General features: G+C 51.6%; 4 protein-coding genes across 4 annotated transcripts; 2 read left to right on the top strand and 2 right to left on the bottom strand.

Annotated features, from left to right (window-relative positions):
- Positions 1 to 911: 911 nt before the first annotated feature.
- On the top strand, positions 912 to 6,311 carry TGME49_271960 (hypothetical protein). The gene is made up of 4 exons (XM_002365799.1): positions 912 to 3,584; positions 4,066 to 4,181; positions 4,651 to 4,729; positions 5,203 to 6,311. The coding sequence occupies exons 1-4, from the start codon at positions 2,025 to 2,027 to the stop codon at positions 5,398 to 5,400; spliced, it is 1,953 nt and encodes a 650-aa protein (XP_002365840.1). The 5' UTR covers positions 912 to 2,024; the 3' UTR covers positions 5,401 to 6,311.
- A 3,071-nt stretch (positions 6,312 to 9,382) lies between these two features.
- TGME49_271970 (glideosome-associated protein with multiple-membrane spans GAPM3) lies at positions 9,383 to 12,315 on the bottom strand. The gene is made up of 5 exons (XM_002365800.1): positions 11,438 to 12,315; positions 11,126 to 11,238; positions 10,609 to 10,916; positions 10,126 to 10,406; positions 9,383 to 9,884 (listed from the first exon to the last, which is right to left on the bottom strand). Exons 1-5 carry the CDS (start codon positions 11,660 to 11,662, stop codon positions 9,879 to 9,881), a joined length of 933 nt encoding a protein of 310 aa, XP_002365841.1. The 5' UTR covers positions 11,663 to 12,315; the 3' UTR covers positions 9,383 to 9,878.
- Positions 12,316 to 16,862: 4,547 nt separating this feature from the next.
- On the top strand, positions 16,863 to 18,920 carry SRS32 (SAG-related sequence SRS32; the record flags this gene model as incomplete). The annotated part of the gene is made up of 1 exon (XM_002365801.2): positions 16,863 to 18,920. One exon carries the CDS (start codon positions 16,863 to 16,865, stop codon positions 18,918 to 18,920), a length of 2,058 nt encoding a protein of 685 aa, XP_002365842.2.
- Positions 18,921 to 20,195: 1,275 nt separating this feature from the next.
- TGME49_271985 (hypothetical protein) lies at positions 20,196 to 20,969 on the bottom strand (the record flags this gene model as incomplete). Its single annotated transcript, XM_018781640.1, has 2 exons — positions 20,196 to 20,281; positions 20,690 to 20,969. 2 exons carry the CDS (start codon positions 20,967 to 20,969, stop codon positions 20,196 to 20,198), a joined length of 366 nt encoding a protein of 121 aa, XP_018636676.1.
- Between the last annotated feature and the right edge of the window lie 155 nt (positions 20,970 to 21,124).

Genomic DNA, 21,124 nt, shown 5'->3' with positions numbered 1-21,124 from the left:
CTTTCTTTCACTAGTGTCTGAAAGGATTCTGAACCTCAACTGACTCTCGAGAAGCAAAGATCGCTAGAAAGACGCTGTGTATAGTTTGTAGAATGCGTGCCCTTCTCCACCCATCGCGTTCGGCTGTGAGAAATTGTTCAAGAGTTGAGGACGATTATGTCGGAGAAGGGTGTGCATGAGCAGAACGATGAATTCTTCAAGTGGATCTGGCGCTTCAGGGATGACCAGTTTGTTGCATCATGCCTCTGGTCCATCTGCACGCAATGTTGATGGTGTTGCGGGTGCCTGAAGGCTCGTATTACTCTCGAGTGCAGGCGTGTCTGTGAACGAAACGAGACTCATGTTCGTCGGTCTGATCCAAAGCGAAGACACGTTTCGGTGTATCTTTTTGTAGTCTCGATTTTTCAAGAACCTTTCGGTATGCCACCCTGCCTCGCAGTCAGCTGTTAGTCCACGCGGGTGTGTGCGTTCGTAGCGCAAGGCGTTGTCTTCTGTAATGCAGAAGTGCTTGTATGAAATCGGCATTGGAGTCTCTGTTTCTTCTAGTTTCACGACTTGGCACATGAAACAGACTGTCCGTTCTCATCCGCGGCGGCTCGACACAAAGGAAGTCGTAAGCGCGTGTCCGTCGAGCTCCAGTTCTCCTCAGTCCCCCGGTAGCGCGCTCGTCAGCCCGGTGAACGTTTCGTTGTCGCTCGAAAGTCGGTTCAGCGTGGAAAAACAGTGTCGTGGCAGTAAAAGTGGTTGCGTGTCTTGCTGTGGGGTTTCTTCGCCGGGGGTTTGGTGTGAGAAAGTGCATGCGTTCCCCCCAGCTCCGATTCGGGGTGGAGGGTGCCACCCGACCTCCACGAGGCAAATCGCCAGACAGGCAGGTTTGCTGCAGAACTTGTTCAATCCGTTTTTTTGCAACGGAAGTTTGCATGCACATTTTTGGCTTTTTAGAATGCCTCGACATCGAGCTCCATGCTTCTCTACTCCTGGCTGCGCGTAGTCTGTCGGGAAAACTGCGATTTGGGGGGTCGGACGGAAGATCGAGGTGGAGCCGCGCATTCTTAGCCACTGCTCCGCCTCTTGAAACTGCGAGGAAAGTGTTGCGAAGAGGTAAGGGAAACTGCGAAATTGTGAATTCCTTAGCGCTGTCCCTTTGAACTCGATCCTTGCTCGCGAACAAACCTGACGCAGCTTTGGAAAATCTTGTCGGAAACGCGTTCGGTGTCGCGTCTTTGAACGCCGACCACCTGAAAGAGCGCCGTCTTCCTATTGGCTGCGTGGTCTGCGTGGACGCGGTGCTGTTCCACGTCGTTTCTTCGTGACTCGTGGCTGTCGTGCGGGGTTTGGGGAATTCGGCGAATCGACGCGAACGGAGTAGCTCGACTGCTTTCTTGACTTCCGGTAGCCAAAAAGTGGCGAAAAGCGTTTCCGATCTTCGTGGTTTGAGCAAGTTGTACAGTTGCTGACTCTGCTCCGTTTTTGCGCCCTCCAACCCCACGGCGTTTCCCCCCGAAAATGGAAGAGCAGTCTCAACTCTGGTGAGACATGCTTCAGGAAGAACGCGGCATTTGCTGGGGTATTTACCAACGTTTTTTCCTACAAGTTCTTGTCACTGATTTCGATTTTTTGACGTGAATGACATGACCGAGCTCCGCGAGCCCGCCTAAGTTCGCTTCTGCGTCTCTCCGCGGGGCTGCATTTTATTAACATCTTGTTTTGTGACTAGCATCCGTTATCGTCGCTTTTTCGGCCTGATTCGTTTCCACGTCGCTGTTTCCCCGCGCTTTTACTCTAGGTCAGAGACCCGAGCGGCTCTTTTCCGGAATGCGCGATTGTCGTCGGGTATGTCTTGCGCAGCTCGATTTTTTCCTTGACACCGCGAAAGTCCAAGGTACTGTCGTCGTTGGCGTTCATTTTTCTCGGACATTTGAGTCCTCATTCCGCTCGCGCGCTCAGTCTGTTCCCGCCGCGTGTTTGGCTGGGGGTTGCGCAGAACTCGAGCCCACGTTGTCTTACCATTTCTCAAATACACCATGTGTCCGCCGTCTGCCGCAAAGCCCGTCGCTTCGTACTGTGACTCAGGCGCAGGCGCTCCTTCCAGTGATGCTGCGCTGACCTTGCCGGCCGACGCGCATGCTGGGAAACTGTCCTCTGGCGAGAGCCGCGAGAAGGAAACGGGGGAGGCCGCGTTTCTTTGCGCTGGAGTTTCCGCTAAACCCTCGCTGCCTCCGAGCATGTTGTCCGGTCTGTCCCCCGAGATGGCTTCCTCCCTGCGGACGTCGCGAGCCTCGTCCAGCACCGACCAGGACACGGAAATGTGTGTCGAAGTAGAGCGCGACGTTTCGACAGAGCCGGAGAGGACTGGAGTCTCATGTGAAACGCTCGTGACTTCTACCCCGGTGGTCACCACCGGCGGTGAGGAGGGGGAAAGTGAGGGCGAGAGCGACGACTTTAGCACCTGCGTCGCGGAAGATCGCGACTTCACCCGTGTAGACGATGGCACGTCTGCACAGGAGAGCGCGGATTCGAGAGGCGCAGACAGTGCATGCGTAAAGAGCGAGTGGGCTTTCTTCGAAGCCCACTCGAGTTGGCGTGTGAGTGTCGTCCAGGACGCGAATGATTTAGAGAACGCGTCGAACGAGGACACGGAGGCGGCCTCCCAATGTCGTCTGCCTGCAGTGTCGAGGCCGAAGGACAAGACGGGGGAGAACGACTTCGACGACGAGGAGACTTCTCGCGATCTCTCGATTCTTCAGGAGAATGAGTCGACCTGCTGCCAAGAGGCTACGGACGACGCAAACGAAGAGACGCCGCGAGGCTGTGCGCTCTGTCGGGGAGAGTCGGACTGTATCGGGGACAGTTGCTGTGGCTTCGTGCGCTCGCGGGATGAACGGGAGGAAGGCCCGACAGAAAGTTCCCTCGATGTCACGAATCTCTCGCGTCTACAGACGGAAGAGAACGAGGACGCTCCCTCGTCTGTGCCGGAAACGCCGAGAGGCTGTCCGGTGTGCAGAGTCGACGTGGACTTTGGGGGCGGACTCGAGGAGAACTCCTGTTGCTGGCAAGCCAGAGACGCGGAAGCCGTCGAACTGCATGCAGCGGACAAGCAAATGGGGAAGCTGTTCACTTCTCTCGAGTATCTGCGCCACCAGGAGCAGAGCTGCGGATCTCTTGAGTCCGACACGTACGAAAGCGAAGACGAGGAGAGTTCCTACCCCTCGCCTCGGTGCTTCCCCAGCTTGCCGGAGGAGTCTTTCTCTCGGCAAGAAACTGTTTTCATCTTCGACTGGGATGACACGCTTCTGCCGAGCTCCTGGATCAGTCAGAAGGGCCTGACGCTCGAGAGTGCAGAGTCCGAAGTCTGTCTGTGGCGAATGAAGCTCGCGCAAACAGCCATGTGGGCGGAACAGACGCTCTTCACCGCCAGAAGTCTAGGTCAAGTTATCATCGTCACCAACGCAGAGAGTGGATGGATCGATCTATCCTGCAGCAAATTCCTCCCGGAACTACGCGAGATGCTCAACTGCTTCCCCATTGTCTCAGCCAGAAGCATGTACGAAAGCGCATGGTGCAATACGCCCTTCATGTGGAAGGTGAGACACGCACGTTGCGGCCGTGGGGGGGGGGGGGCAAGTGAAGTCGAAGACATGTCAGGCTAAAGTGGGGAGAGAACTTTTGGCTGGAATCAAAGACTTACCGCCGAAGATGTCCGAAACATCATACACATTGAGGAGACGATTTGAACGAGGCGCCTGTTGTGCAAGGGGATAATCTGTGTATGTCTCCTGTGCCTAGTTAAGCGTTTCAACAGTTCGCGGTGTTACAGTTGGGATTGGAGAAGAGCCCGGCATGTGTGAGGAGCTATGATTTGAAAGGTCTCAGTTGCTGCTTCGACGTTTCCGTCTTTTCTGATTCGTCTTCTTCGGTTTGAGAGTCAGTTTTCGTACAGCTTCTTGGCCCCCTCAGTGTAGTGCGGCTAAAAAGGCACAGCCGGGGCACCTGTTTCTTTTTCGCTAGAATTCGCGTCCTCAGTGCGCTTGCTCTTCACGGTGACCTGATTTTTGGCTGATACAGGAGGCGGCCTTCATGCACGAACTCCAGCGTCACTTCCGGATGGAGAGCAAACGCTGGAACGTCATCTCCGTTGGGGACAGCACTCACGAACGCGAAGCTCTGTTGACCGTTTGCAGGTAGGATTCGCTTCTATCGTGGTTCCCAGCTAGTCGTATCTTGTCGCTGTTAGATAAGTCTGTCTCGGCTGACTGTGTTAGCGGCCAATTATGGCAATCAAACATGCGAGTGCGTTTTTCAAACGTGTTGCGATGCAGGCGTGACCTTTTTGTTTCGTCCCCAACTAGAAAGCGTTTCTCGATGGTTTTGGAGTTCGCAAGGGGCTGTCTATACGAGTGGTAACAGTAATTCAAATGATTCTCCTGAAACAGAACAGATGTGGAAGAACGTCTGTCGTCTGCCGTTGAAACCCGTCACTTTTAGCTCTCCCTCTCTCTCACGCAGTCCAGCGGGGTGATGCTGTACAGAGGTCATAGACAATTTGTGGAGAAAGTGCAGCACGTGCCAGTAGAAGGGGGCGTTGAATACATCGCTTGACGGACGCAGTTTCATCCTCAAATGACGTCGCCGTGATTCATTGTTGTACAGTCGCCTGCGCAAGATGTACCACGTCACCACAAAATCGCTTAAGCTGCTCGAGTCGCCAGCGGTGGAGGAACTCCACAGTGTAAGTTTTCGATGTGAAAGTCGAGCGTGTGAAATTGAGGTCACCGAGGAGGCACCCCATATGTTAGAAGACAAGTGTCAAAACAGCCAGTGATGGGAGGTGACGCGAGTTTTGGCACCATTGTGTGTTCCAGTTATTTCTGAGTGCTAGACAGACCCGTAGTTCGCGAGGTCTTGCAGCTTCTTTCGCATGGTGCGTTCTTTGCAGGGTTTCATCCAGGTGTTCCCCCTCGGTCCGTTTTGCTGCGGTGCCTAAAACTTAAAATTGGTTGGATGGTCCTGCATGTGTACCAAGTCAGGGACTACGAAGCACAGGGAATCCATGTGCTTGCGTACATACGCCTGCACGTATCTGTGCGTTTGCCGATGTTCGTGACACGCTGTGGATCGCAATTTTGTATCGGGAATATTTTATGACGGGGCGGCAGGCGTCATTTTCGGAATGCGCGAGGAGGATTTATGTTATGTCTTCAGCAACACGAGCTCATGTCCAAGTGCCTCGCTGCTGTCGCTCGACACAAGGGGAACTTGGATCTGTGCATAACGAATGCCGCAGAACCGGAGATTGATCCCGCAGCTGTAAAGCTTCCGCCGGCCCTTCAGGGACGCGCTGTTGGTGTTCATCGCATTCGCCATCATCCCTTGTCCCAGGAACTGCTTGGTCGCGCCTAGAGGTGCTTGCGTTTTTCGCGTGAAGGAAGCGCCTAGCCAAATCGCGAAATGGTGTTTCCTCGAAGTCCCGCTTCGCTGAATCGCAGATACGGTCGGTAGGAACGTAGAGTGAAGAGGCCATCATATATGCGTGCACACAGGTAAATGTGTGGACCTTGAACATGTTAATTTTTGGTAAACATGCACAGAAAGTGCATTTCTGTCCACGTCTCCAGGAGCGTTGACTCTCCCTGAACGAACTACGGCTTCAGTGAAGTGAAGGGGATCCTGACCCCGCCTTTGGTCGTTCTTCACATATAGAAACGGTAGTTCTCTGCACTATTTCAACTCAAAAAGACAGCACGAGTGCCGTACCCCACCGAAAGAGGTTCGCCTGCGAAGAGAAAACAAATTCTGTAGATTTGAAAAGATGGCCTCTTGTCTATGTGTTTTCCGCTATTTTACTCTATAGATAAAAAGGGGGAAGATAGACCGCTGTGGCATTTTTGCTTGAGGAACTCTCGCTTCGATGTGGCCCGTTTTTGAGTATCTTGGAGAGAAAGGAGGGGTTTGAGGGATCGTTTTGCTGCACACTTCTCTTGCCTGTTGATGTGGCCGTTATTTCGAGTCGTCGACGCTTCAAGTGGCAGAGTATGTAGTATGTTCATATGCCACTTTCAAACACATAGATGGTTCGAGTTTTTTGGTGTCGAGTGAAGAGTCTACAAAGGGGAAAAGGTCCTACGGCGTACAACAAAAGTGTTCCGAAGTGGTGCCGTTTTGACTGACAAGCTGTTGTTGGTGGGGCACTATATATCGTGTACAGTTAACGCGCTTTTTGTCGGGCGCGATTTTTTTCAGTTCATTTAAGCGCGACTTGAACTTCGCTGCTATCGTTAGTGTCTCTATAAGGATCTTGTATCAAGGACAAAAGAAACTTACGGTTTCTTGTATGTCCCACTTCCTCAGCGACTACTCGCTTGTCATAACCTTCAGCAACCGCTGGAAGTCAATGAACGAAAACACTCACGACTTAGCCGGGTTTCGAAACACAAACTCATGATCGGTTATGCAAGATTTTGCATGTGGAGGCCATAGCAAATGGTCTTGCGAGACAGATAAGCGAGCAGCAACGATTTGCCATCACGTATTCAGGGCTCGAAGACAATAAACCCTTTGTAGTTTTACTCTCCATACGAAATCGCGGAACGCTGCAAGGAAACGTTTTAATTGCCTCGTTCCGAGAACCACGCGCAGTGTAGTTCGTTCCTACTCGACGTCATGGGTGGACTGCAGGTGAAGCATTATCGATTGTCCCGGCATCAAGAAAATACTAATTTTGCAGATCATGTTTCGGTGACTCAGTTATGTGAACAGCGCTGAATCGATGGAAGCGAAATACCCGACGTTCGACGTTCTTGCTTGGGGACCACAGCTCTCGCTTCGCCTACAACTTTTTCAGATGGATTTTTTCGTCAAAAATGGTATAAAAGAACCTCAGAGCCCTTCAAAGCGTGAATCAAGCAGGCACTCCCAGTAGGAACGTGTTCTACTGAACTTGACAAGGGAAAAGACAACACTAGGAAATCGTGGGCTGGTGAACTGAAAAGATGCACAATGTTTCTGGGCGAGGACTACACGATTGTGTAATTTATTCTTTGGACCTCGGTATGCAATCATTTGTCAGCCACCTGAACCTCTCACAAGTAAGCATTGCTGGGGTACAGCAATATAACGCTACAACATCAATCCGCAACGCATGCACGCAGCGAGGTTCTCACTGCACAGCGGCAGTTGACACAGATGATTCTTCTCGGTTAGCTCTTGTGTTATTTTCTGCAAGATTATCGGGTAGAGTGAGGAGTATCCAACAGGGAAGTCATTTCTCGAGACTGTCAGAGTCCCATGGTTGCATGGCACCTCCTTCCCACAGGCTAAAATAATGACCGACTCATCAAAGCTCCACAATGAGTTCCTCTGTGCGCCGTTACAGCTCGTGGGCCACGCACAAATGGGATTGAAAGGCAACGCGGCAGGGAGCCGCTTGCCGCAAGAAGTCGAATCAAAATACAAATTGTCTTCGACGTATTGTTTGTAGGGCAATGTAACGCGATGCTTACTGCCACACCGGCTGTCACAATACCAACTGAAGGGACATGTGGATCCTGAGTCCCAGCAAGCCGCTACTCATATTAATATGAAACGAATCATCCATTTGGACGCAGTTGTTTAGAGTTGTTTGGCAGTGTCAGTGATAGCAGCTCATGCTAAGCGTCACAATCGGTAAGACATTGGGATGGTGTGTTGACAAGAAACGTCACTTAACGATTCAGGCTACCGTGTTCCGTCTGGCAGTGAATTTCTCTTTGTTGTCCTGAGCCAGCAACATATCTGCTCTTCTCTTCACTGCCTTCACGATAAGGGTTTTTGTCTCAAATTGCCAGACTCTGCAACGATATTTATGTATACAGGAGATCTGCCTATCGGAACTAATCACGTTTCTTCAATACAATCAGTGAAAGCTCTTTTGTTTTCCACGAACGAAGTTACATATTGGATTATCTTCGCTCCCATGGTCTGTAGTAAGTTAACATAAAACGTGCGTTATATATGGATTCCTGTTATCACTAGTATCAACAGAGAGAGAAAACTACTACTCAGATGCTAGTCTGATCAGTAACATCGTACTGGGAGTAATCATCCCTGAGACAGGATAGTTCCATCAAACCAGAAGCCGCTTGTAAGAAGATTAATCCAAGTAAATATGATAGGGATTTTGCATCTGTCATTAACATATGAGGAGAAAAGGCGTACTTGGATTCGGTAAACAATGATCTTCAAGAACTAAATCAGTAGTCCAGCTCGTGGTATATACTCCCAAGAAAAGCTTATAAATAATCCTGTCTCAGAGATTGCCACTGCCTTCCTCGGACATGTACTGCTGTGGGGACACATGGTTTTTTGGGGTGCTACAGTCATTACAAACCTCCTTTCTCCAATACCATGTTTGGGATCTTTTCTTCTTTTCGTGCAGTTAATGCACAAACCGCTTTCGTGTGATGTTTTCCTCCTGTCGCACAACCGCAGTGTTCAACGTGGTATGTTTGAAGTACGTTCAATCGACACTTAGGCTTATTTTTCAGTGTTCAGTCTCACCGGTACGCTTATGTATTGGTGATCGGTTGAGACGTACGTAATGTAGTTGTAATATGCTTGATGCCGTGTGACACATTAGGAGCATGACTGCACTGAAAACATCGTGCTTTGCTCCGCCACCACCCCGAGGACGATGCGAAAGGGCTCACACCTCAACGGACAAATCTCTAAACCAGGCGACGCACCGCCGTCATTGTGTTCTCCGTGCAAACGCGCAGCTTTTCTGCACACTTAGCGACCACCATACTAAGCTGATTTCTTCTTGGACAGCGAGAAGCCGACAAAAGAAGGGCGTTGTTACTTCAGTTGTCGATGTATTATAACTCACCATGTGCGTTCATCCAGACAACTGTTTTCCCAGCTACGCCCTTCGCCATCAGCTTGCCTGTTTCCAAAACTGGCGCGACAACTTGATCGCAGCGACAGGCATACGAGGTAAACACGCTAGTTCGCTGTATATTTTTCGCCCCTTCGACCACAAAATACGAGACCTTCGAGGAAAACTGGTGAAGCATGGTGGAACTCCGGCTACGGTTTTGAAAATCCTGCCTCTCCTAATTGTTCCGCATGCTTGGTTCGGAACCAAAGTATACTGCAAAAACCTGATGTCTGCTAGCATACATATGATTTTATCTTGCGTGTTGACGGGGCTACCACACCTTTCTGTGGTTTGATGGAAATGTATCAGATCTGCAAGATCTTCAGCGGAAAAGAGAAACTAGAGACCCTTTGCTCGGGACGAATGTACCAAAGGCTGCTAGGTGCCGGGTCTTGTAGGTCTGTCGCAAACGATGTGCTTGTGACTTAACCGCAGCGTAACCTATCAAATCTGCAGTTGAGCGAGGCTCAAATGCATTCTGTCGCACTTTGAGAGGCAGCTTATGGTTTGACGTGGTCGCAGCGCGAGTACACGGGTGGCCACGTGAGTGCAGAGTCTACAAGATCCGCGACCAGTGAGAAATAGATTGGAGCAAGGCACATTTACATTCGAAAAAAAATCCTCAAGCAAACATCCCTCCGACAAACGCTTTCGAGAGGCATCCGCTGGTGGTCGGCATTCTGTGTCTGCCTCTCGACACTTTCGCGACGTCATCGTTGCTCATCAGCGTTTCTTCGATTACAAGCGATTCACTGAAAAACCACATAAAGACCTAAAGCGGTTGCGCTGGCTTGTTCTTCCCCGTCTGGACTTTAGCGCCATCGTGGCACTTCGAGAAGAAAAGAGCAGATCTGCCATCGTTGTGGACCGTTCAGGATCACCGAATGTGATTTTCCACGGTACGCATGCGGTCTTATCACTTCAGTATCACGCTGACTGAAAAAACCAGTGTCAACCTTGTCCCTTAGGCCTGCACGCAACATGGAAAGTCGAACGGAAAGGGTGCTTGTGTATGTTACTTTTTGCGAGCAGCCCCGTTCCCACAGCGTGTCTTAGTAAACCAGCTGGGCACTGCGCGGCACCCGCGAATCTTCGCTAAGCTTTGAAAGCGACGAAATGCTTCGCTGTCCAAAGTTCTGTACACGGCAATCATCACCTGTGTCTAAGACGAACGCAATTCCAAACTTCTGCAGACGCGACTCAAAACTCACCAGCATGGAAGTTTGAGACTTCATACCACCCATGACCATGGAGCCTGCAGCCGTCAGCGGGGCGGAGGCGCCAGTTTCCTCAGCGGGGTAGTAGGGAGACATGCGGGCGAACTTCTCGACCTGCTGCTCAACGTCGTTCGTCAGTTCGGTCTCGTGCATCGAAGGAGAGACCTCGTTGACTTCCGGCTCGAAGAAGAACGCCCAAGTGGTGACGGCAACAAGAGCCAGCCAAATGAAGATGGTGGCGAGACCGCTCAAACCGCAGAAGAGCACGAAGAACTCTGCAAGACGGCAGAGGAAACGACGCGTGCATGCCTTTGGCCACAGTAGCTTGCACACCGACATGGAAACGACAAAGAGCACACTCACAGAACCGGCACAAGCGGGTTCGAGGAGCCTTACGCCGTTACAAACGAAGCAGCTTCGAAATAACAGCGAACAACACCCTCAGCGCGCAGTTGTGTTCCGGCGCAGCAGACTCACCGACAGTTCCTGCAAGAGCGAAAAGGGAGGCGTTGATGTAAGCGTGGAGGTCACCAGCACCTTCGTCGTGGTAAACTTCGAGCAAGTAGTACGCGCAGGCGTACAGGAGGAGGGCCACCGAGTGCATGCAGCGAATGTACGAGAAGAAGATGCGCTCCGAGCCGCCTTCCAGGAAGTGGGCGTACCACTTGGCGCTGTAGAACTTGGCGATGTACAAGTAGAAGATAAACTGCATGATGCTGCTGAGGAGATCCAGGAAGGTCGCCAAACGCAGGATCTTGCTGCCAGCGCGGTATCCACGAGCCCAGCTGCATTTACACATGATAAAGCATGCGTCATAATTGCACAGAATAATTCCTGAAGCCGCACCCGAGACACACGCAGCTTCAAATCTTATGAGTGAAGACGGTGTCTTGGCGTTCCGGGGGAAGAAGGCTGCGTTATCTGGGGTGGGATTCCAGTCCTTCTTCCTCCTGTCATCTCAAGGACCTTTTCCACACTGCTTGTATCAACTTACCAAGCATCGTCAGCAAGAATGGCCTGGAAGCAGACGAGGTACGCAGCACCGATCATGTAGAGGCCCGACCAAACAGCCATCGCGATTTGGAAAGAGTGGGAAGCGCGGGCTTCCTGGAAGACAAAGAAGAGAGGAAGCACAAAAGTAAGTGGGATTCAGGACGCGTCGTTGACAACGGTGAAACCCATAAAGATGAGGCCTCCAAATACACTCTGCAACAGGGAGACAACTTGAAATTTTCTCGTGTCGTCAGGCGATAACAAGACACCATGCGGAAACACCGCGCTGGTGAACCACAAACTTTCTGCTTACCTCGCTAAGGCCTTCGAGTTCATATCCGAAGAGGCCTGATCCTCCAAAGGTCCAGTAAGAGACGAACAGACCGGAAAGCGAGAGGACCTGAAGGAGAGATCCTCCGCGAAGGAAGTAGGAATTGCCGCTCGCGCCACAGCAGAGAAATCCGGGCAGATCCACACACGGTCCACGAAGGGACGGGCGGGGGTCATCGAAGCCCTCTTGGCGAGTAGAATACCACATTTTAAAATGTTTCGAGGACAAATCACGGCGGGAAGCTTCCCAGTGCGAGACTCCAGCTTGCACCGTGTGGGCCGAGCTGACGTAAAACTCGATGGGGCTGCAGCGGGCTTATGGCAGACACAACTGCAGCACTATTTGAACTACACACGAGAAAACGACGGGGCCCCAACAGAAATCAGCAAGAAATTGACTTGCGTGTCCGATTCAAGTGGGGAAAGCCAACGTTGTTGCGACTGGGCGAATCGGCTGCCGGTTGCTGCGCGTAGAAATTTTTGCGGCTGTCCCTGCAGCAGCGTGACTAGGTACACAGGACGGTACAAAGAGCAGGTGAGATAATTGCTGTCTACACCCTGGTAGAAAAAGACAAGAGAACAGTTGAAATTTGCCGCGCGAATTGTATGCGAAACCGAATGTGCGCTGACTGGTTCGGCCAACTAAGCGCAACGCCGCAAGACAGAATTTGGGAGGGAAAAATACGCCCGACGTCTTGTGTGCACAAAAACGTCTTTCAGGCCGTGTACGTACACCGACGAACAGCCAGTCAGAAACGAGCAACAGACGCCTGCGCCACGAAAGAGGAAGTCGTTCAGAAATAAAGCTTTCTGGCAGGAAATAGAGCCGTTGTTGCTGGAAAAGTTGCACGCAGACGAGGTGGCTCCTGGTCCACGAACAGTTCGGAAGGAGTCAACGGGCGGACCCTCACTTCACCTTCCACCGGCCTGGCGCGCGTGTCCCGCAACCTTTTGCGCGGTCCGCCAGCTCGCAGCGACTTCCACGCTGTGCGCTGGTCGCGCCAACGGAAGTCGGACCAGCTTGCGGCCCGAAGATCTGCGCCGGCGCCGGCCGTGTCCCGCACAGACGCACAGCGTAATGCTAGGTCACTGAGGGAAAGCAGAAACGGCTAGGTGTTGATAGACCGTCTGTTCCATTAGCCGAAGGCGTTGCCCTTGGCAAGCATGCGCGCCGTCACTGTGCCCGGCCTACAAACGGGGAATAGCTGCGCACAGAATGCATCGCCTTCCCACCCAAGTCGAGAGGCTGTACACCGTTGATTGTGCGCCGACATGCAGACTTGCGAAGGCCGATATTGAGAGTTCCCCGGTCGCCCGAGGCGAGACGCTGAGCATGAGAACTTTTCTCAACTTTTGCTGGTTTTTGAAAGGTGCTGCTGCGAGCACTGCACCACCAGAGTGTAAAAAACATGTAGCGTACTCGTCGTTACGGGGTTCGCAGTTTTGACCCGCAGTTCCCTCTCTGTGTGGAGGTCGGCGGTCTCTCCAGGGCTCGTAGACATGAGCTGAGCCTTCAGTGGATACGGCACTGTCACTTCTCTATTAGGGGGGAACACTGCCATTTTTGGTCGCATGCGATCACGCTTCGGCGACTGGCGGCTGAGGTGCTTTTGACTGTCCTCCCGCCCGCAATACATATGCGTGGTATACCGAACGCCAAACTCTATGCCGTTGGCCTTCGTTTCAGTGATGTGCGTTGCCCAGCGTGTGCGGTGGCCCCGATGGTTCCTTTCGACTCTGTGGGTCGTCTTTTCGGCTCTTCTCAAGTTTGTTCGTACGTGTCCTCGCTTTAGTAAAAGGCGTTGGCAGTGTTGTTTCAACTCTCTTCGCAAGCGCCATTCTCACCTAGGCAGCGACTGTTCTGGCAGTGTACGGCTTGCACGCCGAACCCGAATTGGCTCGTTCAGAGCGCGCCGCAGACAAGTTCTGCAGTAGTGAGCTTGAATGTTGTTCGATGGGCTTGGTTGTGCGTTAGCGTGTTGTGTTTGGACTGACCAGGTGCTCCTGTGCCATACGATAGGAGAAGTTCAGAGTTGAACAGGAATTCACTTGGCTGGCATCGTTGTTCTTGATACCGCATAGTCCCCGGCATGGAGATGAAACGAGTTTAACTAACCTGCTTATCTCCGGTCGATCTCCTGCAACGCTGGTCTCGCGTGTTGCTGAGCATGGCACTTTCTTGTGAGGGCCAGGCCCCGCCGAGAGACACAGTGTGGCGAAGCCCCATGTCCAGTCGCTTTACCTCGCTGTTCAGCAAGCGAGGAATTAGCACGCATTCATCCGCGTTGGACACTCCGCCAAGAGAAGCTGGCGACAATGGACGGACCCGACCGGAAGCCGTGGCGACAGCAGAGAGCCTGGCGAGCAGCGCAGCGGAGGCAGCCCCGCCTCGCGAAAACTTGAGAGGAACACCTGTGCGCGCGAGACAGGACTCACTGCTGCCACGACCTTCACGTCGGCTGTCTTTCAGAGAGATGTACAGGCGGCTGCTGAGGAAACAAAAGGGAAGAAAGCGGAAAGAGGCGACAACAACTGTTCACAGTTCGAACCCCAGGGCACCCGTTACGGCTACGCAGTCGGATCCGGCTTTATCGAGAGTGAAGTCTGTGCACTTTGGGACCATGGTTGTCCACACATATCCACGTGACGCGCAGCACGGTAGTCCAGAAGCACCTATGCTCGTTTGCAAGTCCGACCCTTCAATTGTATTCGTTACGGAGAGTGATGAGGACAGTGAGGAGGACAGTGATGAAAACGACGACTGCATCTTTGCCAACAGGCGTGCAGCGCCAGGACTGCACCCGGTTTGCAGTACCAGCTCAAGTACGTTGAGTGACTCGGCAGGGATTCGAGGTCCGAGTTCCCTCGCCGTTTATACGAAGGACAAGTCTTCTGCACGTTATCTACAGTCCGGTCGGTTTTTGTCGGACTTACGCGAGGAAGGTGGTCCCGATGATGATTCCTGTCCCCCCAAATCGTTTTTGGAGTACCACGGTGACGAATTCGGCGTCTGCCAATACTTCAAGGAGGGCAGCGCCGGCAGAGGGAGTGCGGTTTCGCACCAATCGACTTCGAATTCGCTTCTTAATTCGCTGTCGTCTGTTGGCCTTGCTAAACCTCCAGGCCCAAACGATAAAGAACTGGAGAATGTTCTAATGGGCTGGTGCTCGTAGCCTTGCTCCACTTCAACGTTTAAGAAGTGCAGCTCTTTCCAGGTAGTCCAGCAGTGGCACCATGGGTCTTGAACTTCATTGCTATTAATGTTTGTTTCTCCAGGTATAATATTGGATCAACGGAAATGTTGCTGCAATGGGAAAATGCATTCGGTGGTGTGGCACATGTGTTGTAGGGCGCGCATCTTGTGTCCAAGGCTGTTTTTTATTTCTCCGTTGAATGTCGTCTCCCCGCGACAAGGTAGTACAGCTTGCCCGGGTACTCTACATGGACCAGCGTAGGGTTTGTTCGTGTTCCCCCGAGCCTGGGTGTACAGCTTGCCGCATGAGAGGGGACGTCCACGTATTTTCCGCTGGCTTCCTGCCACCGTTTTCTCTAGGTTGTCGATAGGAGCGACTTCACCATCGGCATCGTACTGCAGAGTTTCTCATGGTACAGCAACTTGTCTTTCGCTCAGTGACCCACTGTTGTAACCCTGTGGCTCAGCTGGTAGGGATAAGTGGGAGTTTGCATTAAAAGAGAATGCCTGCCGCCGCACTTGCGCAGCGTCTGGACGGGGGGGCGTATCTCTACTTTTTCCGCGTGTGTCGTGAGCCCACAGTAAGCTGATCCAGCCAGCAGCGGTTGGCCCACACTTCTTTTGTGTACACATCATTCAATTATTTCTTTGGGAAACGGTGTCACGACCGCGTATGTGCATCTGTCCTTGCTTACAGTATAGGCCCAGTAGATGTGTAACCGGGGGGCGGCACAGGAGCGGCTCAGTTTAAAAAAGTGAAGTTTTGCTTGTGCTGGCACTGAGATATGTTGCAATTGCTACTCGAAAACGGATTTCTGTTATGCTGCTAGGTTCGACGCAGAAATCCAGTGAACACGCTTATTCAATGAATGCGGCAACTGTGGAATGGGCTTAAAGCCGTACCAGTGCAGCGTACGGAGGGATGTTCAGTAGTGACCACGAGGATTTAAATTGTCAATTCCGTTGGGCTGTATGCGAAAAAGGTTATGCAGTGCACCATGAATGTGTTGAAGTGCGCACATGAACTCATTGCACTCCAACGATATGTGCATTTGGTGGGCTGAATATCAATCCAGATGTTCCACGCGCTGTTTCAGTGGTCAAACAGCTACGTTCGCAAGTTTGCTAATGAAAAAGAAAACGTAGTGGTAGGGTAAGTGGACTATCGTCAATTGGTCACGTGTCGATATGTGTGTTGCTGGAGTGATCGTGATGGGCTGCTGTAGGCGTATGGCACTATCCTGAAGTAAATTTGACTGCCAGTGTTTTGGGCTGCTGGAAAGACTTTACATGGTACAGAAGCAACCAGAACACGATTTTGACAAGCCATATTGGCAAGCGATTCCCACGCCTTCAGGTAGTAGTGAATACAACACGACCACTCTCCATAGGTATACCCCTACAGTACGATATGTCAGTCAGTGAGCCTGTGCATTTGGAGGTGAGTTAGTACAAGGGATTTTTGGCCCTCCAATGCCCAGGGCAAGTCTGAGAATCAAAATCTAGTGATTTGCCTTTGATTCTCGTTTCGTCGTTCTAGCTTGCCTGGAAAAGTACATTTTAATAGCGGTCAGAAGGCAGCAGGGGTGGGTCATTACGCCCAGTGAGGTTTATCGCGGTCATGAAAGAAGCATACGGTCAATCCTTAAACAAAAAGTAACCGGCCGCTCTGTAATGGAGCAAAATAGCGTGAAACGTCCTCTCCCTGGTAGACTAAGGTTGGCGAGCTATAATCGTAACTACATAGCTCATGAGTTGAACAACAAGGGTACAGCACCAGACTGCAGACTAAGATGTGAAATTTAACGAATGATCGAGCACTATTGTTGCAGAAGTCGTTCACGGGGGTGCTTCTATCTTCTTTGAGTACTGACAGTCACAACGAGTGAGACTGAGAAGGTGGAGGGCGCAGCATGCAAGGTGGTGGTCGAATCGTTGCAAATGGAGAACGCGTCCCGCAAGCACCAAAGTGTGAGTGCTGCGCGGCAAACCGTTTCGCAGAAAAATTGCACTATAGATATCACCGACGAATATGTAGAAGAACCACTGACTCTCATAATACCGAAACATCCAGAGCACTACTAAGACAAACGCCATGGTAACAAGTGCTGCACTAGGAGCTGGAGCGTCAGCGTTAGTAGCGTGACTGGTCTCAGTTTCTGCATTTTAGAACGTAACACGGGCCGATACGGAGCACTTGTAGCACTATACGAACATGAACCGTCTTAGACACCTCCGGCGTTATGCTCGTTTCATGGCGGCTCATGCCCTGGCAGCATTCATTGTCCGATTCGTAATGAGATATGCTTGTTCCTACGGTGTTTCCACATGTCATCGAGGAGGAACAACGATTTTCGTACCAACATCGACGGCGACAAGAGCTGCTGAGTTTAGATGTGGTTTCGGGGTGCCCCGTCTGAAGCCCCCTGTTGAGTTGAAGTCCGTATTCAGTAGCAGGGAGTGCAATACTACTGTTTCGCTCAGAAGCCAGCTTCCCGGGGCATCGCTGGTGGCCGCTGGAGATGATAATGGCCCTTTTTATATTTTCAAAATCAACGAATGGCCAGCAGAAGACGCGCCAAAAGCAGTATATTACCAATGTGCCCCTCTGAGTGCGGACGGGCCCCCGTGTACAGTCAAAATTGGCATCAACCGACCCCCTAGGCAGAGCTCGGAAATATCTGATGAACCCGTGGCCGAACTTCGTCAGACTTATACGGCGATCCCGACGTGCTCCGAGAATGGGACTTCTGTTTCGGTGCATGTGTCATCGAGGACAAGAAAAGGCTATTTTCGGTGCGGAACAGAGCTTCCACTTCTCGATCCGCCCGTTTCCGAGGAACTTGTTTATACAACCCGGTCATGCAGAGCTGCTGTACCTCTCGCTGTACAGGTGCCAACAATGGCGTGTGCATACAACCAACCTCAAAACCTATACATTCTGGCACTGAAACAACTACCGGCTGAGAACAAAACCGTATATTACAAGTGTGTAGATTCCGGCAGCTCGGCTGCTTGTAAAGTCGTCGTTCATATCCCACCCAGCATGCGTCCTCAGAGTCCAAGAGGACACTTGCCATCCCATATTGGTGTCTGTGATGAAAGTGGAACGACAACTACAGTGGACCTGTCCAGAAAAACAAAACGAGCACAGTTTGGATGCGGAGGAGGAATGTTTTTGCTGGACCCTCCGCTCATGTCCGGCAATATCTACATGACTCGATCGTGCTCCAAACCCGTGCCCCTCCGGAGTCAGGTCTCTGGATCCTTGCTCATGTCACCTTCTGGTGGAAATTTCTACGCTTTGGCACTTAAGAGTCTACCGCTGGACCGCCCACGAACATTGTATTACCGTTGTATGTCTCCAGGGCGAGGCGAAAGCTGCACGGTTGCGATTAATGTCCCTACGGATCCAACTGCAAACCAAAACGCTGTTCAGTACCGGGGTGTCCCGGTCTGTTCGAACAACGGCGCGACAATAGTATCCCATGTCTCGCCAGAGACAAAAACTGCACAATTCAAATGCGACCCGGCATTCTTCGAGCTGTATCCTCCGCTCGAGTCAGGACAAGCATACCCCAGCCGGGCTTGTGTGGCGCCCGCACCTTTAGGTGATCTTGTTAGTGGATCCTTGAGCGAATCTGCAGGCGGTCACAATCTCTATACACTCCGACTAGACGGGTTGCCTGTAAGAGGCACTAAAGACGTGTACTTCAAGTGCATGGCTCCCGACGGACGCGGCTCTTGCAAAGTACACATTAAGATACCTCGACGGGCCAGTTTCGGGAAGGTGCTGGAGCAACCAAGCATCCACGTCTGTTATCCGGGACCGGACGCTTCCATACAAATTCGCGCGTCAGCGTACAGCTCTTTTTACCTCAGGTGCGCGGCGGGACTTGCTTATTCTCCCTCTGAAGAGACAGAAGTCTACGATAATTCGGACGGAGCCTGTCGCACTTCTGTGTCACTCGATCGCCACGTGAAGGGTGCGGAGTTGACCAGGGTGCCACAAGTGAGGAGAACCGGGAGTACCTTCCTATTTTCTGTTGAGCAGCTCCCAGAGGAGCAGAAGAATCTGTGCTATCTGTGTGGATCAAATTCGAATCTGCGAACAGAAGAGTGCCGCATACTTATCACCGTGCCGTCGAGAAATACTGCCCAGGTGCGAACTCGTGAACCACCAACCCCGCCGAGTTCCCTGGCAACAGAGAAGAGGCTCGACAGAGTTATAGCCATCATGACTCTTCTGAGCATTGGCATCTTCAGTTTTTGAACGATATCTACTTCTCGACAAAAAACCCTCAGCTAATTTATATCCTGTAGGAGAACTAGCAGTGGCCGAGCTCTGATGAATACGCTACCACTCACAGCACTCACTGTTCCAGGGGTGATTGAGGCCCCTTCGACACAGAAGGGAAGCTGTACGTGACACGATGGAGAGAAACATACGGACCTGGTCCGTTTAGTTTGCGCAATTGTACCCCGCAGTCATGCAGAATTAAACCGCTTAGACAAGGCGTCCCAACTGTGCGAGATGGATGAACCCAATGCACTCTGATGATATAGCAGCGGAAAACCTATGAACGTAGAGGCATTGTGTCCCCGTGCGTCGCAGCGGGGAGTAGGCATGAAGACTCAGAAGTTTTGGGTGCGACCAGTGAGCGACCAATCTTCTTGACACAGATTCGAGAGACACCGATGCCCATGCAGTATCAAGCTCTGGCGATACCGCGGATGACAGGCTCCTCGATTCACGCTGTCTGTCCCGTCGAGCTCCTGTACGTAAAGGCATCGCTCCGTTCGGCACCACTGAGACTTGTGTGCTCCCGAGTATAGTCGGGGCGAGCCTGCCGAACGGCGTCACTTTTTGTTCCGCTTCCTTCGCAGTTGTGGCGATTTCAAGCGACGAAGATCATTCAGTCCTCATGCCTTAACGCGCCTATACTGCATAAGAGCATGCGTTTTTGTGGACAAGATAATTTCCACCACACCACAAAAACATGACTGAAGCTCCCAGGTTACCTTTCCTTTCGAGCCACTGCTGCGCGTCCCCATCTTATCCGTCCCTTTTCCCCGATCCCTTCTTTCTTTCTGGTCGATAATTAATACATGGTCGTGCATGTCTTGTTAGCATTAGCTCTGGAATTTACGGAGTCATGAATATTTCCGAGTGTTCCGGAAGGAAGGGCACAACGTTTTGCCACAGCAGGTAAAGCACCACAAAAGGTCACTGAGCACGAGCAAGTATATGGTGTTGATGTGGAGATTTGGGCGTTGTTTACGAAGGACTCGTATTTGCAAAACTAGTAATAGAACGATCCAGCATTTCACAGCAGTTGCTGCAGCGGTCTATTCTCGTGGACTCCTTTCGCTTCTTCACCCACTCTCAAGAACCCGATTCGCTCGCCAGTTGCCAAGCAAAAGTGTGTTTTCGTCTTCACAAACGAGGGCTACCTCTCTACCGTCGTTAGGGAGATGCTTCTACGCAGAGTTGATGGACCCACACTGCTGACACCTCGAATATCCCGAAGACCAGGGTAGCCAGCTTCTACACAAGCACCGTAGACGAATTTCCACGCGTGGCGCTTGCTACTTTGAGTTCGAGGAGGAGGCCCATTCTGCAAGGCGTTACCCCTGTGAACAAACCGAACAGCACGGAGCTTTCGACGCAGTAGTATCAGTAATCTGTCAATCTCTTGAATACTGAGACACCAAACAGGAGACTCATCGTTACCCAACTAGTGGATCCGACGGACAGGAGACAGAGATGAGACGAAAGAAAACCATATAAAACGCGCCACTTGTGTATGACAGGTGTCAGCGACACACAGTACGGAAGCCATCAACAGTCACATCTATCTATGAGTCTTCATACGATCGTTACATAAACTATGATGACTAGCAATGAAATTGACCCTCTGCTTCCGACTTATTACACCCGTAATAACGGATGTTTTGGACCCTATCTTCTGATACATATGCACTGCGTAGCTGCACCGAACGCCTCTGGAGCTACATGCACGCCTGACTCCCCTGACTTACCGGGGCTGGAGCGACCAACGAAGGAGCGGACAGCACCTCCGATTCCGCTAGTTCGGTGGACAGACAGATGACCGATCTCGATTTTGCAGCAGATACTGAAATACCTGCTGGAATGGCAGTGCTGATCTCGGGGAACACGACTCAGCCAACGCAGCAACGGCCCCACCTTGGGTTGCCTTGGTTTCGCCTCCAACACAGCCCTCACACTCCGTTTTAGGTTGACTGTGGATAAACTGCTGATACTTATCAAAAAAAGCCAGCAATAGCAAGCGAAAAACATGCTCCTACGAATACTGCTATCATACACATAATGATACTCAAAGCAGGATTACTTCAGTCACTTTGCTGCTGAGATAGTGGAAGCGTTTCACTATTTTCCCCTTTGCCTAAGGCGGTCTCGCGCGCATCTCACTGATTGCTAAAGATTGTGAACCG

The sequence above is a fragment of the Toxoplasma gondii genome, chromosome VIII (genome assembly GCF_000006565.2).
Source record: "Toxoplasma gondii ME49 chromosome VIII, whole genome shotgun sequence".
Lineage (NCBI taxonomy): Eukaryota > Apicomplexa > Conoidasida > Eucoccidiorida > Sarcocystidae > Toxoplasma > Toxoplasma gondii.
This window is presented reverse-complemented; position numbering and strand designations above follow the sequence as displayed.

What these genes read in the sequence shown, in the direction of transcription:
- TGME49_271970 (XM_002365800.1), bottom strand. Translation starts at nt 11,662, where the DNA reads ATGTGGTATTCTACTCGCCAAGAGGGCTTCGATGACCCCCGCCCGTCC. An exon ending in AACTCGAAGGCCTTAGCGAG is followed by an intron (nt 11,239 to 11,437) that starts GTAAGCAGAAAG and finishes TTTGTCTTCCAG; the next exon opens with GAAGCCCGCGCTTCCCACTC. An exon ending in ATTCTTGCTGACGATGCTTG is followed by an intron (nt 10,917 to 11,125) that starts GTAAGTTGATAC and finishes GTGTAAATGCAG; the next exon opens with CTGGGCTCGTGGATACCGCG.
- TGME49_271960 (XM_002365799.1), top strand. Translation starts at nt 2,025, where the DNA reads ATGTGTCCGCCGTCTGCCGCAAAGCCCGTCGCTTCGTACTGTGACTCA. An exon ending in ATACGCCCTTCATGTGGAAG is followed by an intron (nt 3,585 to 4,065) that starts GTGAGACACGCA and finishes TGGCTGATACAG; the next exon opens with GAGGCGGCCTTCATGCACGA. An exon ending in GCTCTGTTGACCGTTTGCAG is followed by an intron (nt 4,182 to 4,650) that starts GTAGGATTCGCT and finishes ATTGTTGTACAG; the next exon opens with TCGCCTGCGCAAGATGTACC.